The sequence below is a fragment of the Ipomoea triloba genome, chromosome 7 (genome assembly GCF_003576645.1).
Source record: "Ipomoea triloba cultivar NCNSP0323 chromosome 7, ASM357664v1".
Taxonomy (NCBI): Eukaryota; Viridiplantae; Streptophyta; class Magnoliopsida; order Solanales; family Convolvulaceae; genus Ipomoea; species Ipomoea triloba.
Genome location: NC_044922.1, coordinates 10,478,487 through 10,505,395, shown reverse-complemented (window position 1 = coordinate 10,505,395; position 26,909 = coordinate 10,478,487). Strand labels below are relative to the sequence as shown.

At 36.8% G+C, this 26,909-nt stretch overlaps 1 protein-coding gene and 1 long non-coding RNA gene across 3 annotated transcripts; one reads left to right on the top strand and one right to left on the bottom strand.

Annotated features, from left to right (window-relative positions):
- Positions 1–225: 225 nt before the first annotated feature.
- On the bottom strand, positions 226–1,811 carry LOC116024099. The gene is made up of 4 exons (XM_031265004.1): positions 1,517–1,811; positions 1,008–1,375; positions 696–893; positions 226–612 (listed from the first exon to the last, which is right to left on the bottom strand). Exons 1-4 carry the CDS (start codon positions 1,809–1,811, stop codon positions 226–228), a joined length of 1,248 nt encoding a protein of 415 aa, XP_031120864.1.
- An 18,135-nt stretch (positions 1,812–19,946) lies between these two features.
- On the top strand, positions 19,947–23,178 carry LOC116025019. 2 transcript variants are annotated; one of them, XR_004099570.1, is made up of 4 exons: positions 19,947–20,261; positions 20,645–20,717; positions 21,447–21,549; positions 22,905–23,178. It is a non-coding gene; the product is annotated as an uncharacterized LOC116025019 (long non-coding RNA). The 2 variants fall into 2 exon arrangements; XR_004099571.1 differs by having other exon boundaries at positions 20,248–20,358.
- Positions 23,179–26,909: the final 3,731 nt, after the last annotated feature.

The window sequence follows — 26,909 nt, the reverse complement described above, 5'->3', positions numbered from 1 at the left end:
ATCAAATTCAATTTTGTGGCCAGCCACCTCCATCACAAGCTTTCCCCTCTTCACATCAATGAGAGCCCCAGCAGTGGCTAGAAAAGGCCTACCAAGGATAATAGGAACCCTAGTATCCTCCTCCATATCCAGAATCACAAAATCCCCCGGTATGAAATATTGATCAACCATCACCGGGATGTCCTCAAGAACTCCTACTGGGTGCTTAATGGAGCGGTCGGCCATCTAAAGAGTCATAGTAGTAGGCTTGGGATTACCCAGGTTAAGCCTCTTACAAAGAGAATATGGCATAAGGCTAACACTTGCACCCAGATCACATAAAGCACTACCCACTACAAATCCCCCAATGATACAAGGAATGGTGAAACTACCTAGATCCTTCAGCTTAGGAGGCAATTTCTGTTGGAGAACCGCACAAGTCAAAGCTCCCTCACTGAGATCCACCACTGCACTCTTCTCCAACTTCTTCTTATTACTCAGAATATCCTTCAAGAATTTCTTGTATGAAGGAATCTGAGTCACTACATCCACGAAAGGCATAGAAATCTCCAACTTGTCTAGCATCATCTTGAACTTGTTCTCTCTCTCAGTCTCCCTGGATCTCCACAATCTCTGTGGAAATGGCAAGAGATTGCAGGGAACGATTGAGTCACCACTCTTCTTATCCTTCTTCTCATGCCTCTTGCTCAGAGCACTTCCTCTTGCACGGGAGCTTTTCTTTTAGCACTACCTGCAGGTTCCTCCTTGTTCTTATCAGGAATGTCATCACCTTCTACTTCAACCTCCTCTCTGGCAGCTACCGTTTCCTCATCTACTCTCCCAAGCACTGGATCATCAGAAGGAAAGGGAGGATCCTTCAAAGATAATCCACTCCTCGTGGTCACTGCATTCACCTGATTCCTTGGATTTTTTGTACTAGCTGGCAGTCTACCACTTGAAGACGAAGCTTGGTTAGGATTCTGATTACCTCATCCTTGTTGCTGAGCCTTGAGACTCTCTATCTCTACTTGTAGCTTGCCCATCTGAGCCATCATAGTGTTCATGAAAGTCCGCATGTCTACATCCTGAGAAGGTTTAGAGAATCCCTGGCCTTGACTATTCCCATAGCCTTGATTGCCTTGGTGAAACTGTCCCTGATTCTGATTCTGGTTATTCCTCCATTGAGATCCTTGATTTCCTCCCTTGTTCCCTTGATTTCCTTGAAAGCCTGGTGGTGGATTTCTCACTTGATTGCCCTGATTGTTCCAAGAGGGAACAAACTGATTTCTCCCTTGCTGCTGGTAATTCCCATAACCTTGCCCTTGTCCCTGTGGTCTAGAGTAACCGACCAAATCAACTTGCTCTACATTAGGCTGAGGAACTTGACTACTAGGATCTAACAGGTAACAAGTCTAAGAAGCATGATTGCCACCACAAACTGCACAACAGGCTATAAGAGGAACCTGTGGCATAGAATAAGGAGTAGGAACATAAGAACCATGAGGAACTGATGAAGGCTGAGTAACAGCCTAAACACTCTGAGTAGGAGCCTGCATCATCTGCTTGAGCATGTGCTGGATGGAATCCAACTGAGCCTGCATCGCCATCTTGTCATCTACTTCAAACATCCCAGCCGATTTCTCTTTCTTCGGTGGATCACTCCTCTCATTGTACCAGTAAGCAGTGTTCGAAGTAATTCTCTCAATCAGCTGCTCGCCATATTCAGGACCCATATCAATGAAAATACCTCCAACAGATGAGGTATCAAGTATGGTCTTTGCACTATCCAACAACCCCTCATAGAATGACGAGATGAAATCTCCTGGAGTCATCAGATTTTTAGGACACTGCCTCCTCAACCCTTTGAACCGCTTCCAAGCCTCGTAGAGACTCTCATTTCCAAACTGCTGAAAATTCTGAATCTACTTCTTAAGCTTAGCAGCCTTGGACGGAGGACAGTATTCCTGCATGAATGCCTTGTATAGCTGTTCCCAAGTAATGAAGTGATTGGCTGGAAACGAATTCAGCCAACTCAATGCTTGATCTCTTAGGGAAAAAGGAAACAGCCTCAGCTTGATGGCATCACTGGGAATTCTATTCATCTTGATAGTCTGGCAGATCCGGTCGAAGTGAACCACATGAGCTTTAGGATCCTCTACTCGAGCACCTCCAAACTGATTTGCTTGGACCATCTGAATTAGAGAAGTCTTCAGCTCAAAATTATTTGCCTCTACTCCTGGATAAACAATACAATCCTCCTCATCAAACTCAGGAGCCAGATGAGCTGCCATGGGTGGCTGACCACCCTGCCGAAACATAGGAGGAACTCCCTGTGGAAACTGCTGAGCAAACTGGTAGAACAAGTTGGGATTCATCTGGTAGAGAAGATTCTGCACCCCAACTTCTTGGCCCTGCTGCTGAACTGCAGGACGCTACTGCATGTGAGGAACTCCCAATCCTCCCCAACATGTGCATTCGGGTTCGGATTGGCCATGAAGTATTGTGCCTGATTCTGAACATTATTCACTGGAGGGTTGACACGAACTCTATGGTTTTCCTCAGTAACCTCTCTCTACCTAGGATTATGCTGTGTATTGACATCCTCATGGGTAAGCTGCTCGGTGTTGCTATTGTCTCTGGTCTCCATGTCTTCTTTGAAGTTCTGGAACTCTCGAAGCCACTCTCGTAGCACCCTTCTTTCCCTCCTTAAATTCCTCTCAAGATCTGGATCGAAGGAATGAAGATTTTCACTCTCCCTAGATCTAGTGCGCATAAAAAGAGGTAACCTGTTGCCAAACACAAACACAAACACCTTTGGAAGAAACTGGTTATGGGTTAGAGCAAATAAAACAACTTGGAAATTTTGTTTTTTTTTTTGAATGAAAACCTGATCTCCTAAAAATTCTCTATTTCTAATGCTAGAAATAAAATAACCACACAATACAACCAAATAAACCAATCCCCGGCAACGGCGCCAAAATTTGATGTGTAAAATGGTGAGTGTAAATATGTGGTGTAATATCGTTCCGCTGAGGATTGGGGCTATGGCACGTATTTATGTGAATTAAGAAATTCTAGGCACCAGAGTATGAGAATAAACTAGAATCCAAGTAAATAAGACTGAGATATGGAAGGAAAAAGGAAAGCAGATTATTATGGGAATAAACTGTATGATAAAGGAATGGGTCAGATTAGGGGAATTGCAATCTTGATGTTCTAACGAACTTAGAATTAGGGAAAGAAGAATTAACCAAGGGATTTATGGGCAATGCGCACAAGAATTCAATTCAGCTACTTTCGTAATCAATAAATAGAATTAGGCTAGGATTACCCCACTTTCGTGATGCATCAATCTTAGCCTTAAGCACCTAAGCATTGTAAGCCCCCAAATTACCACTATTCTCATAGTAGGAAAAATTGGGTTGAAATTGGTAAGGCTCGAGATCTTCACCCAACTTTCGTTGTAATGAATCCCTCTCCTAAACTAGTAATCAATTGTGGCCATCAATTAATAACAAGTAGAAATTAATCCCCAATTCAACATAAACCCTAGGTAAATAATTCAATCCCTTTATACAATAATCACAAATTGAACATCAAGATTAACAATAGATCCCTAATCTAAACCCATAATCGAACTACTCACTATCCATAATGGAATGCAACAAACTAACAATATTTAAATTCATAAGCATGGTAGATAAATTGTAAAGAGATAAAAGGAATAAGAAAACTTATTGATTGAAGACCAAACTCTTGGAGTTTCCTCCGTACACTCTTGCTTGAAAAAGAACACAACGCTAAAACTAAAATATGAAAACTAGAATGGGAGGAGATAGAAGGAATTGGTGAGGAATGGTGTGTTTCTCCTGCAAAGAAGAGCTCTATTTATACTTGTTCATGAGGAGGCAAAGCAGGATGGGTAGTGGTTGGGAAATTGGAAAAGTGAGGTGCCCACAACATGGTGTATAATGCATATGAGTGTTGAAGGCACATGGAGTCCATGTTCTACCAGATCTGGAGTTTATGGCCTGAATCATAGATGAAGCTCTTGAAGTCTTCTTTCCAATGCCGTTTGAATCATCCCATTTGGATATTCCTATAATGAGATATGATCAAAATACCGAGCAGTGGTCAGATTAGGGCGAAATCTGGAACTTCGACCTCAAGGCTGCTTTTGACCATTTTTCGGTCAGAATTACAAAATTTGTATCTCTGGAAAAGTTGTAGTCCTTGAAGTCTTCTTTCTAATGGTTCAAGAATCACTTAATTTGGACATTCCTAGACTGAGATATTGTCGAATTACCGAACAGTGGACAAATTGTGCGTAAATTTCAGCTTATTATTATTTTGCTCCACTTTTGCCTTGGTTTGTCCTTGTTGTGATCAAGACCATTAAAAATACCATTCTTTTGACTCCATTATTGGCTGATCTTAAAAATGGACCTAATCTTCTTTGCTTTTGTCTTCCACTTTAATTCATCATCATCCATCTTCTAACTTTTGTTTTTGTCCCTTCATGATTATTTACATCTTCATGATTTTCCTGATATTTCCACAAGCAATTAAAAACATTAGGATGACTCATTAAAGATGAATATTACAAATTAAACTTTGGTTTTCTCTAAATCATCCAATTAAATGCAATATGACCTAATTTTCTTTACTTTATTCCAAATAAGGTGATTGTTGCAAACATTAATCAAAGTAAAGAAAATTAAGGTTATATTGAACACAATTTATACAATCTAGTGGACAAATAAGCTTAAATATGGGGATTAAATATGATCAAATATGCACTTATCACCTGCCCTCACTTAAATATGGGGCTTTGGCGTTAGGTTGGAAATTGGCTAAGGGGTGAACATCATTCCCACTAGTCGGATCGGCTGGAGGCCCCTAGAAAATACAAGGTGAAACCCTATTGTCATTTGCATGCTTGAAAGGTGTAAAACTTTTTATGTTATATCTATCTCCTGAGACTTAACTTCCTTAGCATATTTCTTACATTTGGTCGGCATGAGTTTAGTGGTCTTGGTAGATAGTGTAGGGGATTTCACCCACTCAACTCCGAACACCTACACATCGCTTGATCAATTGAAAATGAGAGAATGGACTATCCTTGGTGCTTATATGATTAGTGTTTAGAAAAGTATGCTTGCTTGAGGACAAGCAAGTTTAAGTGTGGAAACTTTGATAAGCACCAAGAATAGCTTATTTTAGGGGTCATTTACGGGCTAAAATTGTAGAGTTTATTACCCATTTCATAAGAATATCATGCATTTAGACTCAGATGTGACCAAAACTTCTAACGAGAGGACTTAAGGCCAAAACTGAGCAGAAAATGAAGAAACCGTGAAGCAGGAGCCTCCCACGCAGCCTCAAACGCGTGTGGAGGGGCATGGAAACATTCCAGAAGCTCCCCACGACTACCACCACGCGTGTGGAAAGATCGCGGAAAAATGTCTTCAGGGCTCGACGCGTCGAGAGCCCTGTGACACCCTAAAATTCAGCTTCGGGAAAAATGTCTATTTTGCCCCTGTTTTGTTCCCACTATATAAGGATCATTATCCAAGCCTTAGGAATCAGATTTTAGCATACAATAGCATAGATTAGGTCTCTCTTAGGGATTTTCTCCCCCTTGGGGGAAATTCCTCTTCTTCTAGGTTAGATTAGATCAAGGGCAAGGAAGGAGATTGGAGTTTCAAGAACAAAAGTTGTAAAGATCCCCTCCTTGAGGGTGGTAACTATTCTCTCCTATTCTTAATCTAATATTTGTTTCTTTGAAATTTCCTTTCTTTTTCTTGTTTCTTTAGTATGTTAGAGTAGAGTAGAAAGGGGATTGGTGGCCCCAAGGTTAATATATGTGGATGCTTGATATAAATTGCTAGATTAAATGTGAGCTTTTTTATTGTTGGATGATGATCTTGTGTGGATGATGTTTATTACTGCTTTGTGCCTAAGTGTGCACCTTAGGTAGCAAACTCAAAGGAAGTGAGTGTGTGCGCGATAGCGGCCACTCACGAGTCTCACTCACCCACATCTCCGCTCTTAGTCCGAAAGGACAAGATCCGAGAGGAGTGGTAGACAAAGTGTTCGATGAAATGACCCAACCGAATGAGGATGTGGAAGTCCAAAGTGTGACACCACTTGGTGATGTGTCATGAACTCCCTAGTTTATTCCACATCTCTAGCTCACGAGACCATACAAAGATAGTCCACATAGAGAAGCCTAAGGCCCCGATCTCCGCCTTTCCATTTATTTTTACCACAACCATTATCAACCTTCCCCTCTCCTACAAATGAATCCAACCCCTAGCCATTCCCGTAACTCTTTCTCTTCAACCTCTTAGATACCAACACACTAATTCGATTTCCATTCGCCATCCTTGAGAGACACGACACTCGGGGAGTCTCGACTCTTCGTTTTACCACTTCACATTCACACCTCACCCTAAATTACATCCTTCGATTCCCCGATACTTCAATATTTTTTTGCAGTTTATATCGCTTGGTATGAGCTCGAAGATACTTAAGGAAGCTCTACTTCAACAAAAGGTAAATGAGGAGGAAGATGCTCGGTAACAGAACCCTAATGGTTTAGTTTATGGAAGGGCGTAGAGATGCGATCGAGGATGATGACGACGGTGATTTTGATAATTTTGTAGGGTTTTATTTAACTAATAGTCGGTATGTTGACTTCGAGGTTTGTATATGTCATTCAAGTTTCTATGTTTTCTTATACAAAGCTATAATTGTAAATTTATATTAGGCAATTATATTAATATAATTAATTATTAAGGCAAGTATAATTTATTTTGTACTGTGGACACACTATTTTTAATAATTTCAATTTAATAATATTATATCTTATTTATTATATATTATTAGTACAAAATAAATCATGCATGCCTTAATAATAAATTATTAATATTATTGCCTAATAATTATTTATTGTATTCTCTTCACTTTTTTAGTGTAATATTATTGACACAAAATAAATTATACTTACTTTAATTCAAAAAATATATAATTATTTCTTAATTTAATTTCTTAATATTTATTATTGGTAATTATTCTGATAATTTTTCACTTTTTTTGTGTAATTATTATGGTAATTTTATGGTAATATATTTCAAAATTGTGACAATTCCATTAATAACTATGCTAATTTATGGTTATATATTTTAATATTAAAAGAGAAAAAATATTATAATTGATATAGTTAATGAAATTATTATAGTAATTGCCACAATATTTGATATTTATAATTAATATAATTAACTTCATTGAGAAATATAATATTTCTTCCGTGGCAATATTTTTAGAAATTTCATTAAATTATAATCAATAAAATATGAAATATAATTAAGGAAATGAAATTATAAAATTAACAAAATATGTATTCAAAAATATTTAGAAATTTTTTTAAATACATACATATGCACTGCATTAATCATACAAAATTTAAATGCTAATTTTTTAATTTCCAAATATAAATTTTTAATTATAAATCTAACAATATAAATCTATATACTATATATAAAAGTAAAATCCTCCTATTTATTCTCCCGCCCAAACTTTTGTAATCAATTAATTAAAGATTTTATTGGTCAAATAATTAATAATACTTATTTGGTAAGAAAATGTAAAATGGAAATTAACTAATATCTATAAATTGGTAATATTATTTCTATTCACGTATAATACTGTCAAAATGGGTCAAAGCTCGTGGGCTGACCCGCACCCGCCCCGCGGTACGGCAGGTTAGGGTCATAAAAAATAGGCCCGCGAAAATGCCGGCCTAACGTGGCGCGTCAGCCTGCGGACCAACTAATTAAAAAAAATTACATAAGTAATAAATGAAAACTCCCAAGTCTCCCAATTCTATTTCACTAATTCCCAAACCTAATCGCCTAATCCCTAAACTCTTGCGATTTTCCAGTTTCTTTTTAATCCATAATTTCCAGTTTCTTTAATCACGTTTGTTTTTTTTTTTAACATTTAATCACTTTTGTTTTTTTTTTTTTGAAAGATAATCACTTTTGTTAAGTTTGTGTTGTAAAATTGGGAAGTGTATTATTGCATTATTTATTTATTTGGCAATTTTGCAGTATTCAATTTTGAACTTTGTTAAGTTTTTGAACTGTGAAATTGTGAATTTTGTTTAATTTGTGTTGTGAAATAAAAAAATAAAAATAAAAAACAAAAAGCCCGTGAGGCTCGCGAACCCGCACGGTGCGAGTTAGGGTTGACTAAATTTTAGCCCGCGGGCCTAACGGGCCGGCCCAAAAGCCCGCAAAAATTTAGGGTTCACTATCTCTAGTACAACAGCCTATGTTCATGCTTTGAACACAAAGCCAACCGTGAACACCTCCACCAGGCTTTTCAACTCAAGACGAGTTTACTTTTCTTTCTACTACTATCGAATAGAGATTACAAAGGTTGAAGTAAAGGTATTTCCTTCTTCTCCAACTAGAGAAATTGGCTCTAAAATCCAAATCTTGACATCTTGAGCAGCGCAAATCTCTAAATTATGGATATGATCGTTGTAGCTTTTGTCTCTCTTTTCTTTAGAACATTGGTGGCTAGAATACTTTTTGCATATGAATACTTAGACGATACTTGAAATTGACCAGCACCTTCTTCTTAATTTCAAGAGGGTATTTATAGGCACGTTGAAATAGTTTCGTCGGAGGGAAAACAAATTTAAAACTCCTATGGACCAGCGGGTAATCAGGATAGTAAGTGAGCGTGTCAGATTTTCCAGTCGTTAATGACTATTTTTGCGTTGAACAACGTTACTTTTTGTTATGCACAAATTGTCAGGGCATTAAAGGAAATATCTACATTGGGATATGTTCCTAGAACTTTTTATTCATCGGAGACATATGCTAAAACTTTTAAGGTTTCAGACTGTACAACTCAGAGAATGTCTCGAGCAGTCCTTTCGAATGGTTAACTAGGTTAACGCTTCAAGACCTTAAATCTATTACGTCTCATATACGAATGGTTGACTTTACCATTCGTCTCTTGTTACTCCTCGAAAGGTAGGTCTTTCCTACTCTTTGACCTTTGCGACCTTTCGATTAGGAATGGTTAACCTTACCATTCGTTCTTGCTAACACTTCAAAAGGTAGGCCCTTCCACCTCTCGGCCTTTGTAACCTTTCTTCTTGAGTTCTTTTACTCTTCGAATCTTTAGTCTTCAGTCTTCAATCTTAAACCACTCGAGAGTTAACCACTCAGGTTAGTCTTCGACTTGTTGTTACGACTGACCTTTCGAGTTATCATTCAGATAGATGGAAACGTTACTACTCGATGTACCATTCGGTAGGATTCCAATGTTTAGCAGAATGAATCCTAACTCTAAAATATAAACTAATTGCGGAGATCTAAAATTTCTATCATTTGGTATCATCAAAATCTAAAAACAGATGTTATTTAACACATTTTTTTAAAATTTGATATGATCCGTCAAATTTTTCCAGATGTAAGCCTAAGATTGGTTTTTATTTCTCTTCTAAGGACTTATTCTCATTTGATCCTATATATATATATATAGGCTTAGGATTCATATATAAAGCTAAGATTTGTAACACTTTGCAAAATATTTAAAATTGCATGGCTTCAAATTAGATAATTCAATATAGTTCCCCACGATTCATATGATAACACTGCACAGGTTCACATCGCTTCAAATTAGAATACACAAAATTATGAATATGAAGAAGCTGCAAAAGACGCAAGATTGAGATTCAAATTAGAATACACAAAACTATGAATATGAAGAAGCTGCAAAAGACGCAAGATTGAGATTCAAATTAGAATACACAGAACTATGAATATGAAGAAGCTGCAAAAGACGCAAGATTTAGATTTAGAAGATAATTTGATCTATGAACATATTATATTATACCTTCAAAGGCTCAGGACAGTTATGTTATAATTGTTATCATAGGAATCCTGGGAATTATATTGAATTACATGGCTTCAAATTAATATGTTCTTGAGTGTTTAATATATAGATTTAATAAAAATGATTAGGAAATTAGATATATTATAATTAAATAATAAATATGGTTAAGAAAGTAGATATATTTTGTTAATAAGAAATAAAGAGTTTCATAATTAAATACAAATTTTAAATATTTTGCAAAAAAGGACCCGGTCAATATTGACTTTTTTTTTTAATGATGTGACATCTTCTCCTTCACCGCCGGTGTATAGCATCATTAGGTGTAAGAATGTTACCGAGGTAAATTACTTGCACTTGTAAATGATTTTATTTGCACTTTTTCTAACTTTTAGATGCTATACACCGGCGGTGAAGGAGAAGATGTTACTGAGCTTAAGTTTCAATAACTTTACATAGGTGTACTTAACGATAACATCTAGTGCAACTAATGATAACGTTATGTGTACTTAGTATTGATGCTCAGTGTATATTTTACTTGCATTTGTAATACATTTTACTTGCACTTTTAACACAATTTACTTGCACTTCGATGATTAATTATTTGCGAAAATGCTACCGCATTTTTTTAAAAAATTAGTGTTTCTAATCCATTAGATTTGGACACGTGGATGGGTGTGAGTGGTTCTTAGTTCTCTCCTAAGCTACCCGTTCTCATCTAAACGGAGTCCTATATATATATACATATATATACATATATATACATATATATACATATATATATATATATATATATATATATATATAACTGTTCAAATGTGGTTGGGGTGCTCAGGTGCGGTTGTGCGGTGAGAGGATAATCATTGATATTGCCAAAATCAACGTTCAGTATTACAAACGTTTAAAACACGCAGTGACAATTGGGTCAATTTCCATATGGGTCAAACTTAAGTGTATGATTCTTCTTCTTAAGGTGCATGATTTTTGTGCTTAAGTTGCGTGGTTTTGAGCTTAAGGTGCGTTAGTTGTTGAAACTTAAGTGTGTCGATCTAAAGCATTAGGTGCGTGGTTTGTGTGCTTAAGTTGCGTAGTTTTGAGCTTAAGGTGCGTTTAGTTGTTGAAACTTAAGTATGTTGGTCTAAAGCTTTAGGTGCGTCGTTTTCCATCTTAAGGTGCGTGATTTTCCTTCTTAAGTTGCATGGTTTATGTGCTTAAGGTGCAAAAGTTATTGAAACTTAAGCTGCGTCGGCCTAAGGCTTTAGGTGCATGGTTTTCCTTTTAAAGGTGCATGATTTCCTTCTTAAGGTGCGGTTTTTTTTTTTTTTTTTTTTTTTTTTTTTTTTGCAGTTCCAAAACAAAAGGAATATTCTTTACAAGATTTTCTCCAACTTAAGATGCGTAGATTATAATAAGCTTAAGGTGCATCAATTTAATATTTTAAAAAAAAAAAAAGAATAGATCACCGCATAACCGCACGGGAACGCTTTCCCGCACCTGAACCATTCTCTCTCTCTCTCTCTCTCTCTCTCTCTATATATATATATATATATATATATATATATATATATATATATATATATATATATATATCATACCGTTCAAATGCAGTTGGGGTGCTCAGGTGTGGATGTGCGGTGCGAGGAGAGCCATTGATATTGCCAAAGTCAATGTTTAAGATTAACAACGCTTAAAAAATGCAGTGGCAATTTAGTCATTTTTTATATAGGTCAAACTTAAGGTGCGTGGTTTTCTTTCTTAAGGTGCATGGTTTTTGTGCTTAAGATGCGTAGTTTTGAGCTTAAGGTGTGTTAGTTGTTGAAACTTAAGTGCGTTGGTCTAAAGCTTTAGGTGTGGGGTTTTTCTTAAAGTGTGTGGTTTGTGTGCTTAAGGTGCACCAGTATGGAATCTTAAGGTGTGTCGGCCTAAGATTTTAGGTGCATCGTTTTCCTTCTTAAGGTGCGTGGTTTTTTTGCTTAAGGTGCGTCAGTTGTTGAAACTTAAGGTGCGTCAGTTGTTGAAACTTAAGGTGCGTCAGCCTAAGACTTTAGATGATGGTTTTCCTTCTTAAGGTGTGTTGTTTCCTTTCTTAAGGTGCGTTTTTTTTTTTTTTTTTGCAATTCCAAAACTCAAACAATATACTTTATAATATTTTCTCTACAAAGCCATATTTATGTTAATCTAGCTTAAACTGTGTAGATTAGAAGCTTAAAGTGCATCAGTTTAAATTTAAAAAAATATATATATATATCACTGCACAACCACACGGGTGTGTGTGTGTGTGTGTGTGTGTGTGTGTAGATATATACCTATGATACCCCGAATTTAAATCATGCCTTGAACCCTGGTAATTCTTCCTACTGTGGGTTTTTTTTTTAAAAAAAAAAATTCTTACATTAAATATTTAAGTGAGGAATTGAAGCTAAAAGTATAATTAGAGAGTCCAAGTAGCATTTTCCCAGTAAAGTAATATACAAAACAAAGCTTTATGCCTGGGGCCAGCCACTGCTTTGACAAGCAAACAAGAAGGTTCGTCATTAGCCTACCATCTTTGAATAGTCCTATTTTACAACTGTACTATTCTCCGCGTATGTACGGACGATGTGTGGATCACTTCCACTGATACGTATAAATTGTGGGCATTTCTTGCAACCAGCCCATATGCAACTCAACCTACCTCTCACCATCTACAATGGCAGCTTCTTCCATTATCCAGTTCTTGTCCTTCTCTTTCCTTCTCTTTCTCTGCTCCTCTTTTGCCCAAACCTCCTTTCGCCCTAAAGCTCTCGTCGTGCCCGTCACTAAACACGCTCCCACTCTCCAATACCTCACCAAAATCAACCAAAGAACGCCCCTCGTCCCGGTGAGCCTCGTCGTGCATTTAGGCGGCGAGTTTCTGTGGGTTGACTGCGATAACAACTATGTTTACTCGTCTTACCGCCCGGTCCGGTGCCGGTCCGCGCAATGCTCCCTGGCCACGAAGAACAGCGGCTGCGGGGATTGTTTCTCCGGGCCTAGGCCCGGGTGTAACACCGTGGGGTTAATTTTATTAATTGGGCCTGGTTCCTTTAAATAAAATATATTTCCTATTCTGGTTTATCCAATTGTTAAGAAAGTCCAATTCCTTAATTTAATTTTGTAAGGGATACCACTTGGGTCTTTTTGATCCCTTATAAAAATTGAATATTTAATTAGGCTCAATCTTTGAGGAATCAAACCTTGTACTAATTGAATTAATTCTTGATTTGGATTTAGCACATCCCTTATGTGAGAACCCATATTACATTTAACCACCCTAATATTTCATACATTATGTATGTATATATTTTTCCCCTAGTCTTCTTCTTTCTCCTACAAGAGATTCACACCATTTCTTCATCCCTAAAAACCCTATTCACACCATCTTTCATCCTAGCAAGGTTTCAAGCAAGATTACTCTTTTAGGATTTATTGTGCTTGGGTAAGTACTAGTCATTACTCTTTTAGGATTTATTGTGCTTGGGTAAGTACTAGTCCCTATTTAGATTGCATTTATTGTGCTTGGGTAAGTACTAGTCCCTATTTAGATTGCATTTTATCTTACAATTTCCTAGTCTTTCTATAAGCTTCTTATGGTTTTCTTTGGGGTGTTCTTGGGTCAAGATGACCAAGGTGGTGATGGAGGTTTGGTGGATTGAGCTTAGGATTGGTGTTGCTTCTGGATCATTAAGCTTCAAGAGGTAATCCTCCATGTTACACTAAAACCATCTTCACTCTTGTATATATGTATATGATTTGGTGTTGTGGAATCTTGTGAAATATCTTTGGTTTTAGCCTTTGATTTGTTGGATTGTTGAGTGATGGGCTGTACTTTTCTAGGGTGAGGTGTGGTATGTGTATTGGATGTGGTAATGATAAAACGAAGAGTCTAAACTCCCCGAGTGTCAGTCTCGAAGGAGGGACGTGGAGGTTAGTCTATGCTATTGCTTTCAATCGAATAAACGTGTGATGAGACGTGTGAGGGTGGTGAATGGCATGAAGGAAATGTAAGTGTGCAAGAGGTAACTAAAATCAAAGTAATAAGTGATAAGAAATGAGAAATAACAAATAAGAAATAAGGGGATAAGGGAATGAATTGTGCTTGTCTATGTTGCTTCATCGTGTGTCTCAAGTAGTGGTTTAATGATGCAATTGTGTTGGCTATTCAAGAGTGTGTCATCTTCGTCCTTTTCCACCTTGGTGTACTAGGGCTTCTTAGGCTTAGGAGTACCATTTGGCAACCAAAAGCCCTAAGAGACATTTTATCAAACACCTAGGCTACACACTTTCCTACTATTCCCAATCATGGAATTCCATAGGATCTAAGATTGCAAAAAGCTTCAACTCAACTCAAATCAATACCATGATACAGTCAAGGTCTCAATCTCTCAATAGATTGGCCAAATCTATACAAGATCTAATCAAACCAACAATCAATAGACAAGAATAGATCTTCCAACATCAAAGCAATAAAATCCACAATAAGAAATAGGATCTTCACACTAGCAACATAGATTCACACAACCCAATCCCTAGACAGAACTAGCCAAACATAATCATAGATTTAAGATCATAGACTAATTCAATCCAAGAACTAGATATGTAAATAAAAATAAGATTCAAATAGATATCACCTAGTAAATGAAATGGTAGTCTTCAATCCAAGCTTCAATTCTTCATTCTCAAAGAAAATGTAAAACCTAATCTAAGAATAGAAATTTGGGAACCTCTAAAAACTCTAAGAATTGCTCTTTCCTCCCAATAAACTCTCTCTGAAAAATTCTATCAAGCCTCCTTAAATAGTCTCTCCCAAAATTGCCCTAAAATAATTTCAACGCAATGTCTCGTTCACGTGACCTTCACGCGTGAATGGCCACGTGAATGCATACTGGAATTCATCCATGTGGCATTCACGCATAGACGCAACATCCTGGGCCCACGAGACTTCTGTCCTGCTCGGTTTTGCTAGTTTTGCTCCTCTCTCGTGCCTAACGACTCCCGGGACCTGTGAAATGCCTCAAAATATACCAAGGGTAGCTTTGCGTGTGGTTATTGAATTAAAGCGCATAATCTCGTAAATTAGTCATATAAGGATATCGAAATGCTATAAAACTATCCCTATTTATATCCAAATATATAGGTATCTTGGGAGCTTATCATTGAGCCTATATTGTGGATCTATGGACTTGTGTTCATTGTCCTTCAATCTTGATGTGTATGAGTATCTGTTGTTATGGATTCCATGTATTATTTGGCCTCTGAAATGTCTAATATGATGATATTTTGTGTACTAGAATGAGTTATCATGTATTTTGTTCTAAGTTTGGGATCGGTGCTTTCGGGTTGCGCTTGTGGTGCATCTCAGCAGTATAATGTGTCCCGCTGGGATTTTCCACAAGGTGACCGCGGTGTGGAGTGGCGGACCGAGGGGTTCCGCGGGGTTGCTCCGCCTCTTTCTCACGGAATGGAGCGGCGGACCGTGGCGTTCCGCCGAGTCGTTCTGTCAGCGGGAGTGGGGTGGGTTGGCGGTCTGGTGTGTTCCGTCAGCTTGTTCCTCCAATTCATTTTCCTTCTCTATTCCAGTGGTTGTTTTGTGGTCTATTGACTCTGTTGTTTCACCTTTGATTCTGGAGTATGTTATGTACATGTTGTTGAGTATGCTACCCTAATTGTTGAGTATTGGTTCATGATTATTGGTCGGTTATCTTTGATTATTGATCGAGTATTTATTGGTTAATTCTTTGGCTAATGTTCTGAGCATGTCCTGTATTCATGTTCTAAATCTGAGTACTATTGGTATGAGTATTTCCTTTGGGAATGAACCTGAATTTGTATGAGCTATTGTGAGTAACTCTTCGGCTTCTTGAGTCTTGTGTACCCTTTGGAAGGTGGCTATTCGGAATATGGCTCTATGTGCGCCTCTTGTTATGGGAGGAGTTATTTGGGCTTTACGCCTCTGTGGTAATGGTTTTCATGCTTCTGTGGTTGGGCTTTATGCCTCTGTGATAATGGGCTTTTATGCCTCTGTGGTCGGGCTTCATGCCTCTGTGGTAATGGGCACCATGTGCCTCTGTGGTCGGGCTTTATGCCTCTATGGTAATAGGCACCGTGTGCCTCTACGGTCGGACTTTATGCCTCTGTGATATGACATTGGTGTTATGGTTTGGCAGTTTTGGTTTGGATCTTATCCTATGTACCGTGATTTGGGGTCACTCTAAGGGAGTGATGTGAGGTTGGTGATTGGTTGGTTTCACTTGTGTTGTTCAGTTGAGTTTGTGCTTTCGTTGAGTATCGTATTATGGAACTGTTGTATTGTGCTTTCGTTCTTTGTTAGTGGATTCATTTGAGGTGTCCTTGGTTTGTCATTCATTCAGCCTATTGTTGTTGCGTCATCTGGTTTTTAAACAAAGGACAGTTTCGTTGGCGTATATATTCTATATGCGTGTGAAAAATCTATTTACAACCTATGCTATACTACTCTATTTCTCACGAGTGTGAGTGGTGGATTGCTTAGCATTTCTTTGCGAATATTTTTAACTGTTTTCCAAGTATGGAGTAGATTGAGCCGTGAGAAGGCTAGCAGTAGATTTACTTCGCCTTTATGATTAGCTTAGTGTTTGTTGAGTTTATTCAAACATTTCAGGCCTGCGTGCCTTAGACTCATGATATGTATTGACTTATCTAGATTATGATTGGCTTTGAGGATTGATGAGTTGGATTTTGGATTTTGCCTTAGCATCTAGGTGCTGATTTACCTAGATGTGGCGTAGCACCCTCTGTGGTTTAGTATTGATTCCGCATTAATACAATTTGGTTCTGAGATTTACTAGCTTTTGCCTTAAGTATGTTGCCTATCTTAGCGTGAAATTTTAGGGGTGTTACAATTGGTATCAAAGCCTGTGTTGAGGTCTAAGTAGGAACCCTAGGACTTGACAATTTGAGACTCAAGGACCTGATCAGTAGAAGTTAAGGTATAACGTGACTCCTAGGATGTGTGAGAACTAGGACTCGTGATAAGCTCCCAAGATGACTTATTATTTAGGTCTATAACGAGGTAGTTTATTAGCAATTTAGTATCCTTGTGTGACTAATTCACGATATTTTGTGTGTTGATTAGATAACAACGTGCAAAGCTACCTTTTGTATATTTTAAGACGTTTTACAGGTCCTAGGAGCCACTCGGCAAGAGAGATGGGTATGTATAACGAGCAAACAGAGCAGAAAAGACTCCCGGGACAGCTAGGATGTACCTTCCACGCGTGGGGCCAACATGGACGAATTCCAGTAGTCATCCACGTGCCCATCCACGCATAGATGAGTACATGGATGAGACATGCGAAGGAAATTAAAGTAGGGAAACTTTGGGGAGGTTATTTAAGGAAGCTAGATAGGATTTTTCAGGAGTTCTCAATTTTCTAGTTCTTAGAGGTTCCCAAAAATTCCATCTTAGAATTTAGTTTTCATATTAGAGATTTACATTGAGAGAGATTTCCATTTTGTATGAAGAAGTGAAGATCTAAAGCTTGGATTGAAGTTGTAATTTAATTCACTAGGTGACTTCTATCTTGAATCTTATTTCTAATTTCTATTTCTATTTTGCAATTCATATATATAGATTGAATTAGATTTATGATTTTGAATTCATGAATATGCTTAGCTAATTCTATCTAGGGATTGAGTTGTGTGAATCTATGCTTGCTTAGTGTGATTTCTCATTTCTTAATGTGGATTTGATTCATTTGATGTTGGAGATCTATTATTGTCTATTTATTGTTGATGTGATTTGATCTTGAGTAGATTTGGCCAATCTCTTGAAAGTTAGGACATAGCTTTTGCAATCTTAGATCCTATGGAATTCCATGATTGGGAATAGTAGGAATGTGTAAAGTCTAGGTGTTTGATAAAATGTCTCTTAGGCCGGGCTTTTGGTTGCTAAATGGTATTCCTAAGCCTAAGAAGCCTTAGTACACAAATGTGGAAAAGGACTAAGAGAGCACACTCTTGAATAGCCAACACAATTGAATTATTAGTCCATTACTCAAGACACACCGTGAGGAAACATGGATAACACAATTCATTTCCTTACTTTCTATTATTTGTTATTTTACTTTTGTTTACCGTATTTGATTACACACACTTTAAATGCCACTCCACTTTCACCAACAACCTCGCATGTTCCATCACGCATTCCTTTAAACAAAAGCATAACAATCTCCCACATTGCCTCATTCGAGACCGACACTCGGGGAGTCAAGACTCTTCGTTTTATTCCTTTTTACATCTTTTGACATACCACCACTATCACCGCAATCAAACAACTTGTCAAAATGGCGTCGTTGCCGGGGAGGCAATAGGTTGCTATTCCTTTGCTTTTCTTTTTAAGTGAATGCTTTTGCGAACTTGAGTGTTGTTAATTCCATTTTTTTGTTTTACTTGTTTTGTTACTTTCCCTTCATTGACTACTTCTAGTCAATAGAGGATTATTTGTTTTCTTGATCATTTTAATAGGTGAATGCACACAAGAGCGGAGGGAAACTAATGATTACTTACTTACATACCGGAAATCAATAAGGCAACGAGAAAGAAAAACATCCGAACTGAACAAATGGCTTCTACAAGTGCTACTAGAAACTCTCAAGGGAGAGGAACACTTATACCAACCCCACCACCAATCCCGAATAGTCCACCTGGAATACTTAATCCGAATGAGCCAACAATAGAAAAACCGCAGATTGACCAAGTAAATCAACCGGAGCAGATTAGAGTTGAAGAATATTATGAAATGCCATAGGGATAACAGAGATCGATAGTAGACTACATGACACCGGAATTCAATATGCATAATTTTATTTATGTTCCACCATTGGAGAATATCAATTTTCACGTGCATCCGACGATCCTTACATTGGTACAATCCATATGCAGGATTACCTCAGAGGACCCACGCGGACATATAACGAGATTCCTCCGAGCTTGTGGAATGTATAGACAAGAAGGAGTGAGTGAAGAGGTCATTCAATTGAAACTATTTCCATTCTCAGTGATTGGAGAAGCTGCAAGATGGCTCGAGAGCAAAGATGACCACCACTTCCGTTCTTGGCAGCAACTACATAAGGAATTTGACAACACTTGCGTGCGTAGGGGTGAGATGTCATGTAATGTGGAATGTAAATGTAAAGATAAAACGAAGAGTCTGTGACTCCCTGAGTGTCGGTCTCAAAGGAGGGACGTGGAGGTGTGTCAAATGCTAATACTTTCGATTAATTGAGTCATGTGATGCATTGAGTATGGGTAGTGAATGTGGTAAATGGTAATTTAAAGGTGCAAGTGTTCATAAGGTAGTGCAATGTGAAGATAAAACGAATATAAGAAAGCAAGGGATTGTATCGTGTTCATCTATGTTGCATCCTAGTGTGTCTCAAGCAATGGATAAACGGAGCAATGATGTTGGGTATTCAAGAGTGTGTCTTCTTAGTCCTTTTCCACCTCTTTATACTAGGGCTTCTTAGACTTAGGCGTGCCTTTTAGCAACCAAAGTCCTAAGAGACATTTTATCAAACACCTTAGCTACACACTTTCCTACTATTCCTAATATGAAGTCCATATGATCTACGATTGCCACAAAGCTTCAATCTCAACTCTAATAAAAATCATGAAAGAGTTAAGAGCTCAATCTCTCATTTAGATTGGCCAAATCCATACAAGATCTCATCAAAACAACAATCAATAGACAAGAATATGAATTCCAACAAACAAAGCAATTGAATCCAAAATAAGACACACTAGTAGAGAATGACAATAAAAATTGGACTATTAGCACCTGTTGTTGAAAAAAGAGTTTCTAAAACAGACAAGGTGACATTTTTGTAAATTTTTAAACAACACTAGCATCTGTTAGTTTAAAAAAACAGTCGCCAATCCTTAAAATAAAAATACGCTAGCGTTTTGGAGTCCGTTGTTTTAACAACTGACGCGTGTTGTCTTATTAAAAGCATAAAAAAAACCCTAGCCCCTCCTCATTCTCTCAATCTGTTCGATCAAATCTGCTAAGTATCCCTCTCCTCCCCTCCCCTCCCAAACGCTGGCCTCCATTAACATCTATGGCCGACGGCAGTAGGCTATCCCAAACGACGACGGGCGAACTCTTCTCCACTCGACCCCGGCGATCTGATCTGCTAAGTGCGTTGCTAGTTATCGCCTCTCCCAACCGCGTCGACCTCCGATCCCATCTACGGTCAACGACGAAACTATAGCAACTGACCGGTGACCTGGGCGAGCTCCTCTCCACTCGACCCGGCGATTGCAATAGCTCCAGCGCAGTTCCACTTGACTACGACGCAAATCTTCAATAGGTACGGTATTAGCTAATTTTTACGGCACAGTTCCACTTGACTACGGTATTGACGGAAGCGCATCTGAGATGACCTTGTAGAGAAGGTGAAGAAGCAGGTATTGTATCTGTTTATGTGTCAGTGAACCAGAAACTCTGATGAAATATCCTCAATCATTTTTCCTAGGACCTCAAAGCAAACTGCAATTTGGGTTCTATGTTTTTAGTGAAATTTTGTGCTCTAGGATTGGAACTCCATGGAATATGCTATATATGCTTTCTTCAATTATTTTATTGTCATAGATCCTTTCTAATTCTTATTGTAGACAACTTGACAGAAGCACTGCACTCATGCTCTTATCACATTTTGATGGTATGTCCATCATGTTTGTTTTTCTTTCTCAGCAACCAAGGGAGACTTGCAATAGTGATATCATGACAAGGAAGGTTTTGGCTATTTATGATAGGTAGCTGCAAGGTAATCAACTCTGGTCTAGCACATTTTCTTTTCTGACTTGTTATGGTTTTCATTATTTTTCATTACTAGTGTTTTCCTAATTCTGCATCTACTCATGGAAACAATTCTAGTTCATCATATAACAACTATAATTATTTACATATTTGTACAGTGGGACAAAATTTAGTATGTTACTATGAGTGATTGATCAAAATGCTTAAATTATGATGATATGCTCAAAACAGTTAGTTATTAAATTTACATTTCTTATACTAAAGGTTATGGGACTTAAAAGGGTACTTCTTCCAATCTTATTCTGGTTAAGAGATCAATAAGAAGTCTAATTTGGTTTCTAGCATTTTATTCTTGTGTTTATGTGTCATCTTCATTTGAAACCTTAACTAATATTCCCTTTGTAGAAATTAACTAACAGTTCTAGCTCATTTTAAACCTCATCATACTTAACAAATCACAAATGTCATAACTGCAAAAAGAACTATTGTTCTACAACTTTATGTCAACTAACAATCTGTCAAGAATGATCATTTGCTTCCTATTATGTTATTCATGTGCCAAATGCCCAGATTATATTTTAATAATTATTGAATGAATACTTGTTATTCCTTTCATTTTTCTTTTTATGCATAAATGGTAAGGCCTAATTTTATTTTGTAACCAATCTGCTTATCCCAACTCCACTAAGTCTTAGTTTAATCTATTACAACTGCTGATCCAATTGTTGCTGCATAGGTGGTTTAATCAGCATGTCTTGACAATCCCTTGCATATTGTCTGTTGCAAGTCCTTGAGCAGCACAAGTTTATGGACTTAATGTACTAGATGAAAGGATTCAGGTATGAGCATCTTTATGTTTATGGAATATATATATATATGTGTGTGTGTGTGTGCGTGTGAGCCTATATTGTAGATCTATGGACTTGTGTTCATTATCCTTCAATCTTGATGTGTATGAGTATTTGTTGTTATGGATTCCACGTATTATTTGCCCTCTGAAATGTGTAATCTGATGATATTCTGAGTACTAGAATGAGCTATCGTGTATTCGGTTTTAAGTCTGGGATCAGTGCTTTGGGGTTGCGCTTGTGGTGCATCTCAGTGGTATAATGTGTCCCGCTGGGATCTTCCGCAAGGTGACGACGGTGTGGAGTGGTGGACCAAGGGGTTCCGTAGGGTTGCTCCGCCAGCTTGTTCCTCTAGTTCATTTTCCTTCTCTGTTCCAGTGGTTGTTTTGTGGTCTATTGACTCTGTTGTTTCACCTTTGATTCGGGAGTATGTTCTTTACATGTTGTTGAGTATGCTACCCTAATTTTTGTGTATTGGTTCATGATTGTTGGTCGGTTATCTTGGATTATTGATCGAGTATTTGTTGGTTAATTCTTTGGCTAATGTTCTAAGCATGTCCTGTATTCATGTTCTAAATCTGAGTACTATTGGTATGAGTATTTCCTTTGGGAATGAATCTGAGTTTGTTATGAGCTCTTGTGAGTAACTCTTTGGCTTCTTGAGTCTTGTGTACCCTTTGGAAGGTGGCTATTCGGAATATGGCTCTATGTGCGTCTGTTGTTATGGGAGGAGTTATTTGGGCTTTACACCTCTGTGGTAATGGGCTTTTATGCCTCTGTGGTTGGGCTTTATGCCTTTGTGGTAATGGGCTTTTATGCCTCTGTGGTCGGGCTTTATACCTCTGCGGTAATGGGCACCATGTGCCTCTGTGGTCGGGCTTTATGCCTCTATGGTAATGAGCACCATGTGCCTCTGTGGTTAGGCTTTATGCCTTTGTGATATGGCATTGGTGTTATAGTTTTGTGGTTTTAGTTTGGATCTTATCCTATGTACCGTGGTATGGATCACTCTCTAAGAGAGTGATGTGAGGTTGGTGATTGGTTGGTTTCACTTGTGTTGTTCAGTTGAGCTTGTGCTTTCGTTGAGTATCGTATTATGGAACTGTTGCATTGTAGTTTCGTTATTTGTTTGTGGATTCATTTGAAGTGTCCTTGGTTTGTGATTCATTCAGCCTATTGTTCTTGAGTCATCTGGTTTTTAAACAAAGGACAGTTTCGTTGGCGTATATATTCTATATGCGTGTGTAAAATCTATTTACAACCTATGGTATACTACTGTATTTCTCATGAGTGTGAGTGGTGGATTGCTTAGAATTTCTTTGCTAATATTTCTAACTGTTTTTCAGGTATGGAGTAGATTGAGCCGTGAGAGTGCTAGCAGTAGATCTACTTCGCCTTTATGATTAGCTTAGTGTTTGTTGAGTTTATTCAAACATTTCAGGCCTGCGTGCCTTAGACTCTTGATATGTATTGACTTATCTAGATTATGATTGCCTTTGAGGATTAATGAGTTGGATTTTGGATTTTGCCTTAGCATATAGGTGCTGGTTTACCTAGATGTGGCGTAGCACCCTCTGTGGTTTAGTATCGGTTCCGCATTAATATAATTTGGTTATGAGATTTGCTAGCTTTTGCCTTAAGTATATTGCCTATCTCAGCGTGAAAATTTAGGGGTGTTACAATACCCGCCAAGAGATTGCCACGGGACAGGGGCAAGAGTATAGTTCGCATTCTGTGACCTCACCCGACTCCTCAAGATAAGAACCTAGTCCAAGGTTCAAATAAGATGGAGTATTGTCCAAGATAGCTCTCAATGCCTGGATAGAGATGAATCAAAATACCTTAGACCTCATGAGAAACCCTTAGTCCTGAATCATCAAAGACTTAGAAACATCCCATTGTAGCTTCAAGTACCTCAATGATGCAATCTTCAATCAACTAGAGTTAGATCTAGTTTTCTTCGATTCAAGAACAAATCCACGAACCTGAATCTAAGGTTCAAGAAAAAAAGATTGATTCAATTCCAAGAATAAATTTGCTAGTCGAGTCCACGAACGGACCACTAATTTAGTCCACAATTAGCCATAAGATTTCTTACACAAGTGTAAAGAAATACTTAAGAATTTTATTCAATGAAATCCTCCTTAAAACTACTATGGTTGTGCTCTATTTATAGCTATAGAGGCAGCATTATAATTCTAAATACAATGGAAAAAAAGATTCTTAAACCTAATCTAGAAAGCAAGTAAATATAGTCCTATTTAGAAAAGGGTTTAAGGAATCCTTTCTAAATACAAAGTAATGTTCTTTTTCATGCCAAACTATTTAAATTAATGATGACAAAAAATAATATGGCTGATTTGGGCCTAATTTAATCTCCAAAATCAGCACTTAAACAATTATAAATAGCCTTGAGTTCTTCTTCATCTTTAGCAATTGATCTTGACTTGGATTTTCACCATCTTTGAACATAACCAATGAAGAGTTGTCTTCATTGTTTGGACTTGGACTTATGATTTAGCCAATTGGTACTCTTAATGGATCTTTAGTCTGCTGGGCCACATCACCTCGTCCCCATTCTCATTCTTACCAGGGAATAGAAACTATATATCGTCCTAGGGATTGCCACGGGGTAGGGGCGGCAAGAGTATAGTCCCCATCCCGTGACCCCACCCCACTCCTTGTCCCCATCATCATTCCTATCAGGGAATAAAAACTCCTCATTTCTGTACCTGCTGAAAATTTTCAAGAACGAAAAATCCCCACCCAATAAATGCTATACTACAATTTTTAATAATTAAGTAAAATTTTTAAATTTAAATTTTTAATTTTTAATTTTTTTAGTACTCAAAAAAGTAAAAATTTTAAATTTATATTTAAATATTAGAATTTAATTTAAATTTAAATTATCAAATTCCAATTGATACTATTAATAATTAAAAAAAATCATCATTTTAACTTCCCATCCAAAACACTCTTATACTATTAAATTTTGCGTAATATTGTAAAAAATATGATAATACTATTCATATTCGTACTGTACTATAATTGTACATTAGAATATGGTAATACAATTCCTAATACAATATATTCTTTCGCACTTTCCTATTCTTAATACAATTCTAGATTAAAATTACTAATATATCAATACAACTAATAAAAACAAAATCTTACTTTTACAACTCCCGGCCCAAACTACCTCCCAAGCTATTACTATACAAAATCTAATGCGGAGTAACTATAATAGTAAATAATAGCTTAATAAATATGACAACTTATATATATATATATATATATATATATATATATATATATATATATATATACATATATATATATATACATATATATATATATAAGTATATATATATATATATATATATATATATATATATATATATATATATATATATATATATATATATATATATATATATATATATATATATATATATGTACATATATATGTACATATATATATGTACATATATATGTACATATTTATACATATATATATACATATATATATGTACATATATATGTACATATCTATTCAAATGTGGCCGCGCCTTCCCGTGTTGTCGGTGCAGTTCACACCATTCAATATTAGAAAATGCACCAGTCAATGTTAGAAAATGCAACACTCAATGTTAGAAAACGCACCACAATGAAAATACACAAAAACACCATTAAACACACCACACACCCAAAATAATGCACCATAACTCCCCTGCCCCTAGTGGTGCATTTGCTAACACTGTGCGGTGTATATTTATATACCTAATGGTGTGTTTTTTTATGATGCGTACCTAATGATGCACATTTGTGTGGTATATTTTCTAACATTGAGTGGTGTATATTTGTATACATAGTGATGTGACCGCACTGACCGCACGTTAAGGGCCGGCCACACTTGATCATGACCTTATATATATATATATATATATATATAGAGAGAGAGAGAGAGAGAGAGAGAGAGAGTCATCATTAGGTGCGGTCTGGTCATTAGCTGTGGCCGTGCGGTATATTTTCAGCCATTATATATGTTACAAAACACACTATTCTACATACTAAAACGCACCAGATGACCGATAAAACACATTCCAGACTATAACCAAATGCACCTATTCACTTAAAATTCATCAATATACGTGATAAAACGCATCATTCTACATATTAAAATGTACCACAACGTGCCTCATGTTAGATTATAAGTATACACTATTTACACATATTAGAAAACATGTGCTAAAATATGCACCATTCTACGTATTAAAATGCACCACAACATGTGTTAAAATACACAATTTCACTCGTTGAAAATTTCCATCCCAGATTATAAACATGCACTATTACACTTATTAAAAAATATGTGTTAAAATACACACCATTTAACATATTAAAATGCACCAGAGGACAGATTAAAACACACCATTCCACAACACACTTATTAGAAACACATATGTTAAATACACATCATTATTCGTATTAAAATGCACCAGAGAGCGTATTAAAACACACCATTCCACAACACAATTACACACCAGTCTACGTATGAAAATACACCAACGAATAGATTAAAACACATCATTCCACAACACAGTTAATGCACCAACATACGTAATAAAACGCACCACAGTATGTATTCAAACGCACCACACTATGTACTAAAATGCACCATTTCAATTCACGTAATATAGATACTAAAATTACCATAATACCCCCACTTAATCATACGCGAATTTCAGTTGGATTAATGAAATCGGACGACGCAGATTAGGCTGCACGACCGCATGGGAGCTCCCCGTCGCATTTGAATAAAAATCTATACACACACACACACACACACACACACACACACACACACACACACTTAAGTTATAATAGTATAATTGCACAAATATTAGTATAATTGATTAATAGTTATTATGATAATTAAGTTAATAATTACTATAATAATATTATTATTATTACAATTAAACATGGGTTGTTAGATTTTTTCTTTATAATTATTACAATTAATTTTTTGATAATCTATATACATATATTTTTATAAACTTAAGGTATAATACTATTAGAACAAAATAAATTATCATTCCTATTCTCCCATGTAATTATTATGGTGAAATATATATATATATATATATATATATATATATATATATATATATATATATATATATATATATATATATATATATATATATATAGGGAAGGGTTCCCGTGCGAAGACAAGTTTCAGTGTGGTATTGCGGTTAACACACAATGGATGCACCTTAAATTTGACCTAGATGTAAAACGACCAAATTGTCACCGCGTTTTTTAATCATTGTTGATCTAGAACGTTTACT

Excerpts from the sequence above, each read along its gene's own strand:
- LOC116024099 (XM_031265004.1), bottom strand. The coding sequence starts at position 1,811 with ATGACTCCAGGAGATTTCATCTCGTCATTCTATGAGGGGTTGTTGGAT. Across the intron at positions 1,376-1,516 it reads GATGCAGGCTCCTACTCAGA|ATCCTAGTAGTCAAGTTCCT; the intron begins GTGTTTAGGCTG and ends GTTACCTGTTAG. Across the intron at positions 613-695 it reads AAGCTCCCGTGCAAGAGGAA|AGATTGTGGAGATCCAGGGA; the intron begins GTGCTCTGAGCA and ends CCATTTCCACAG.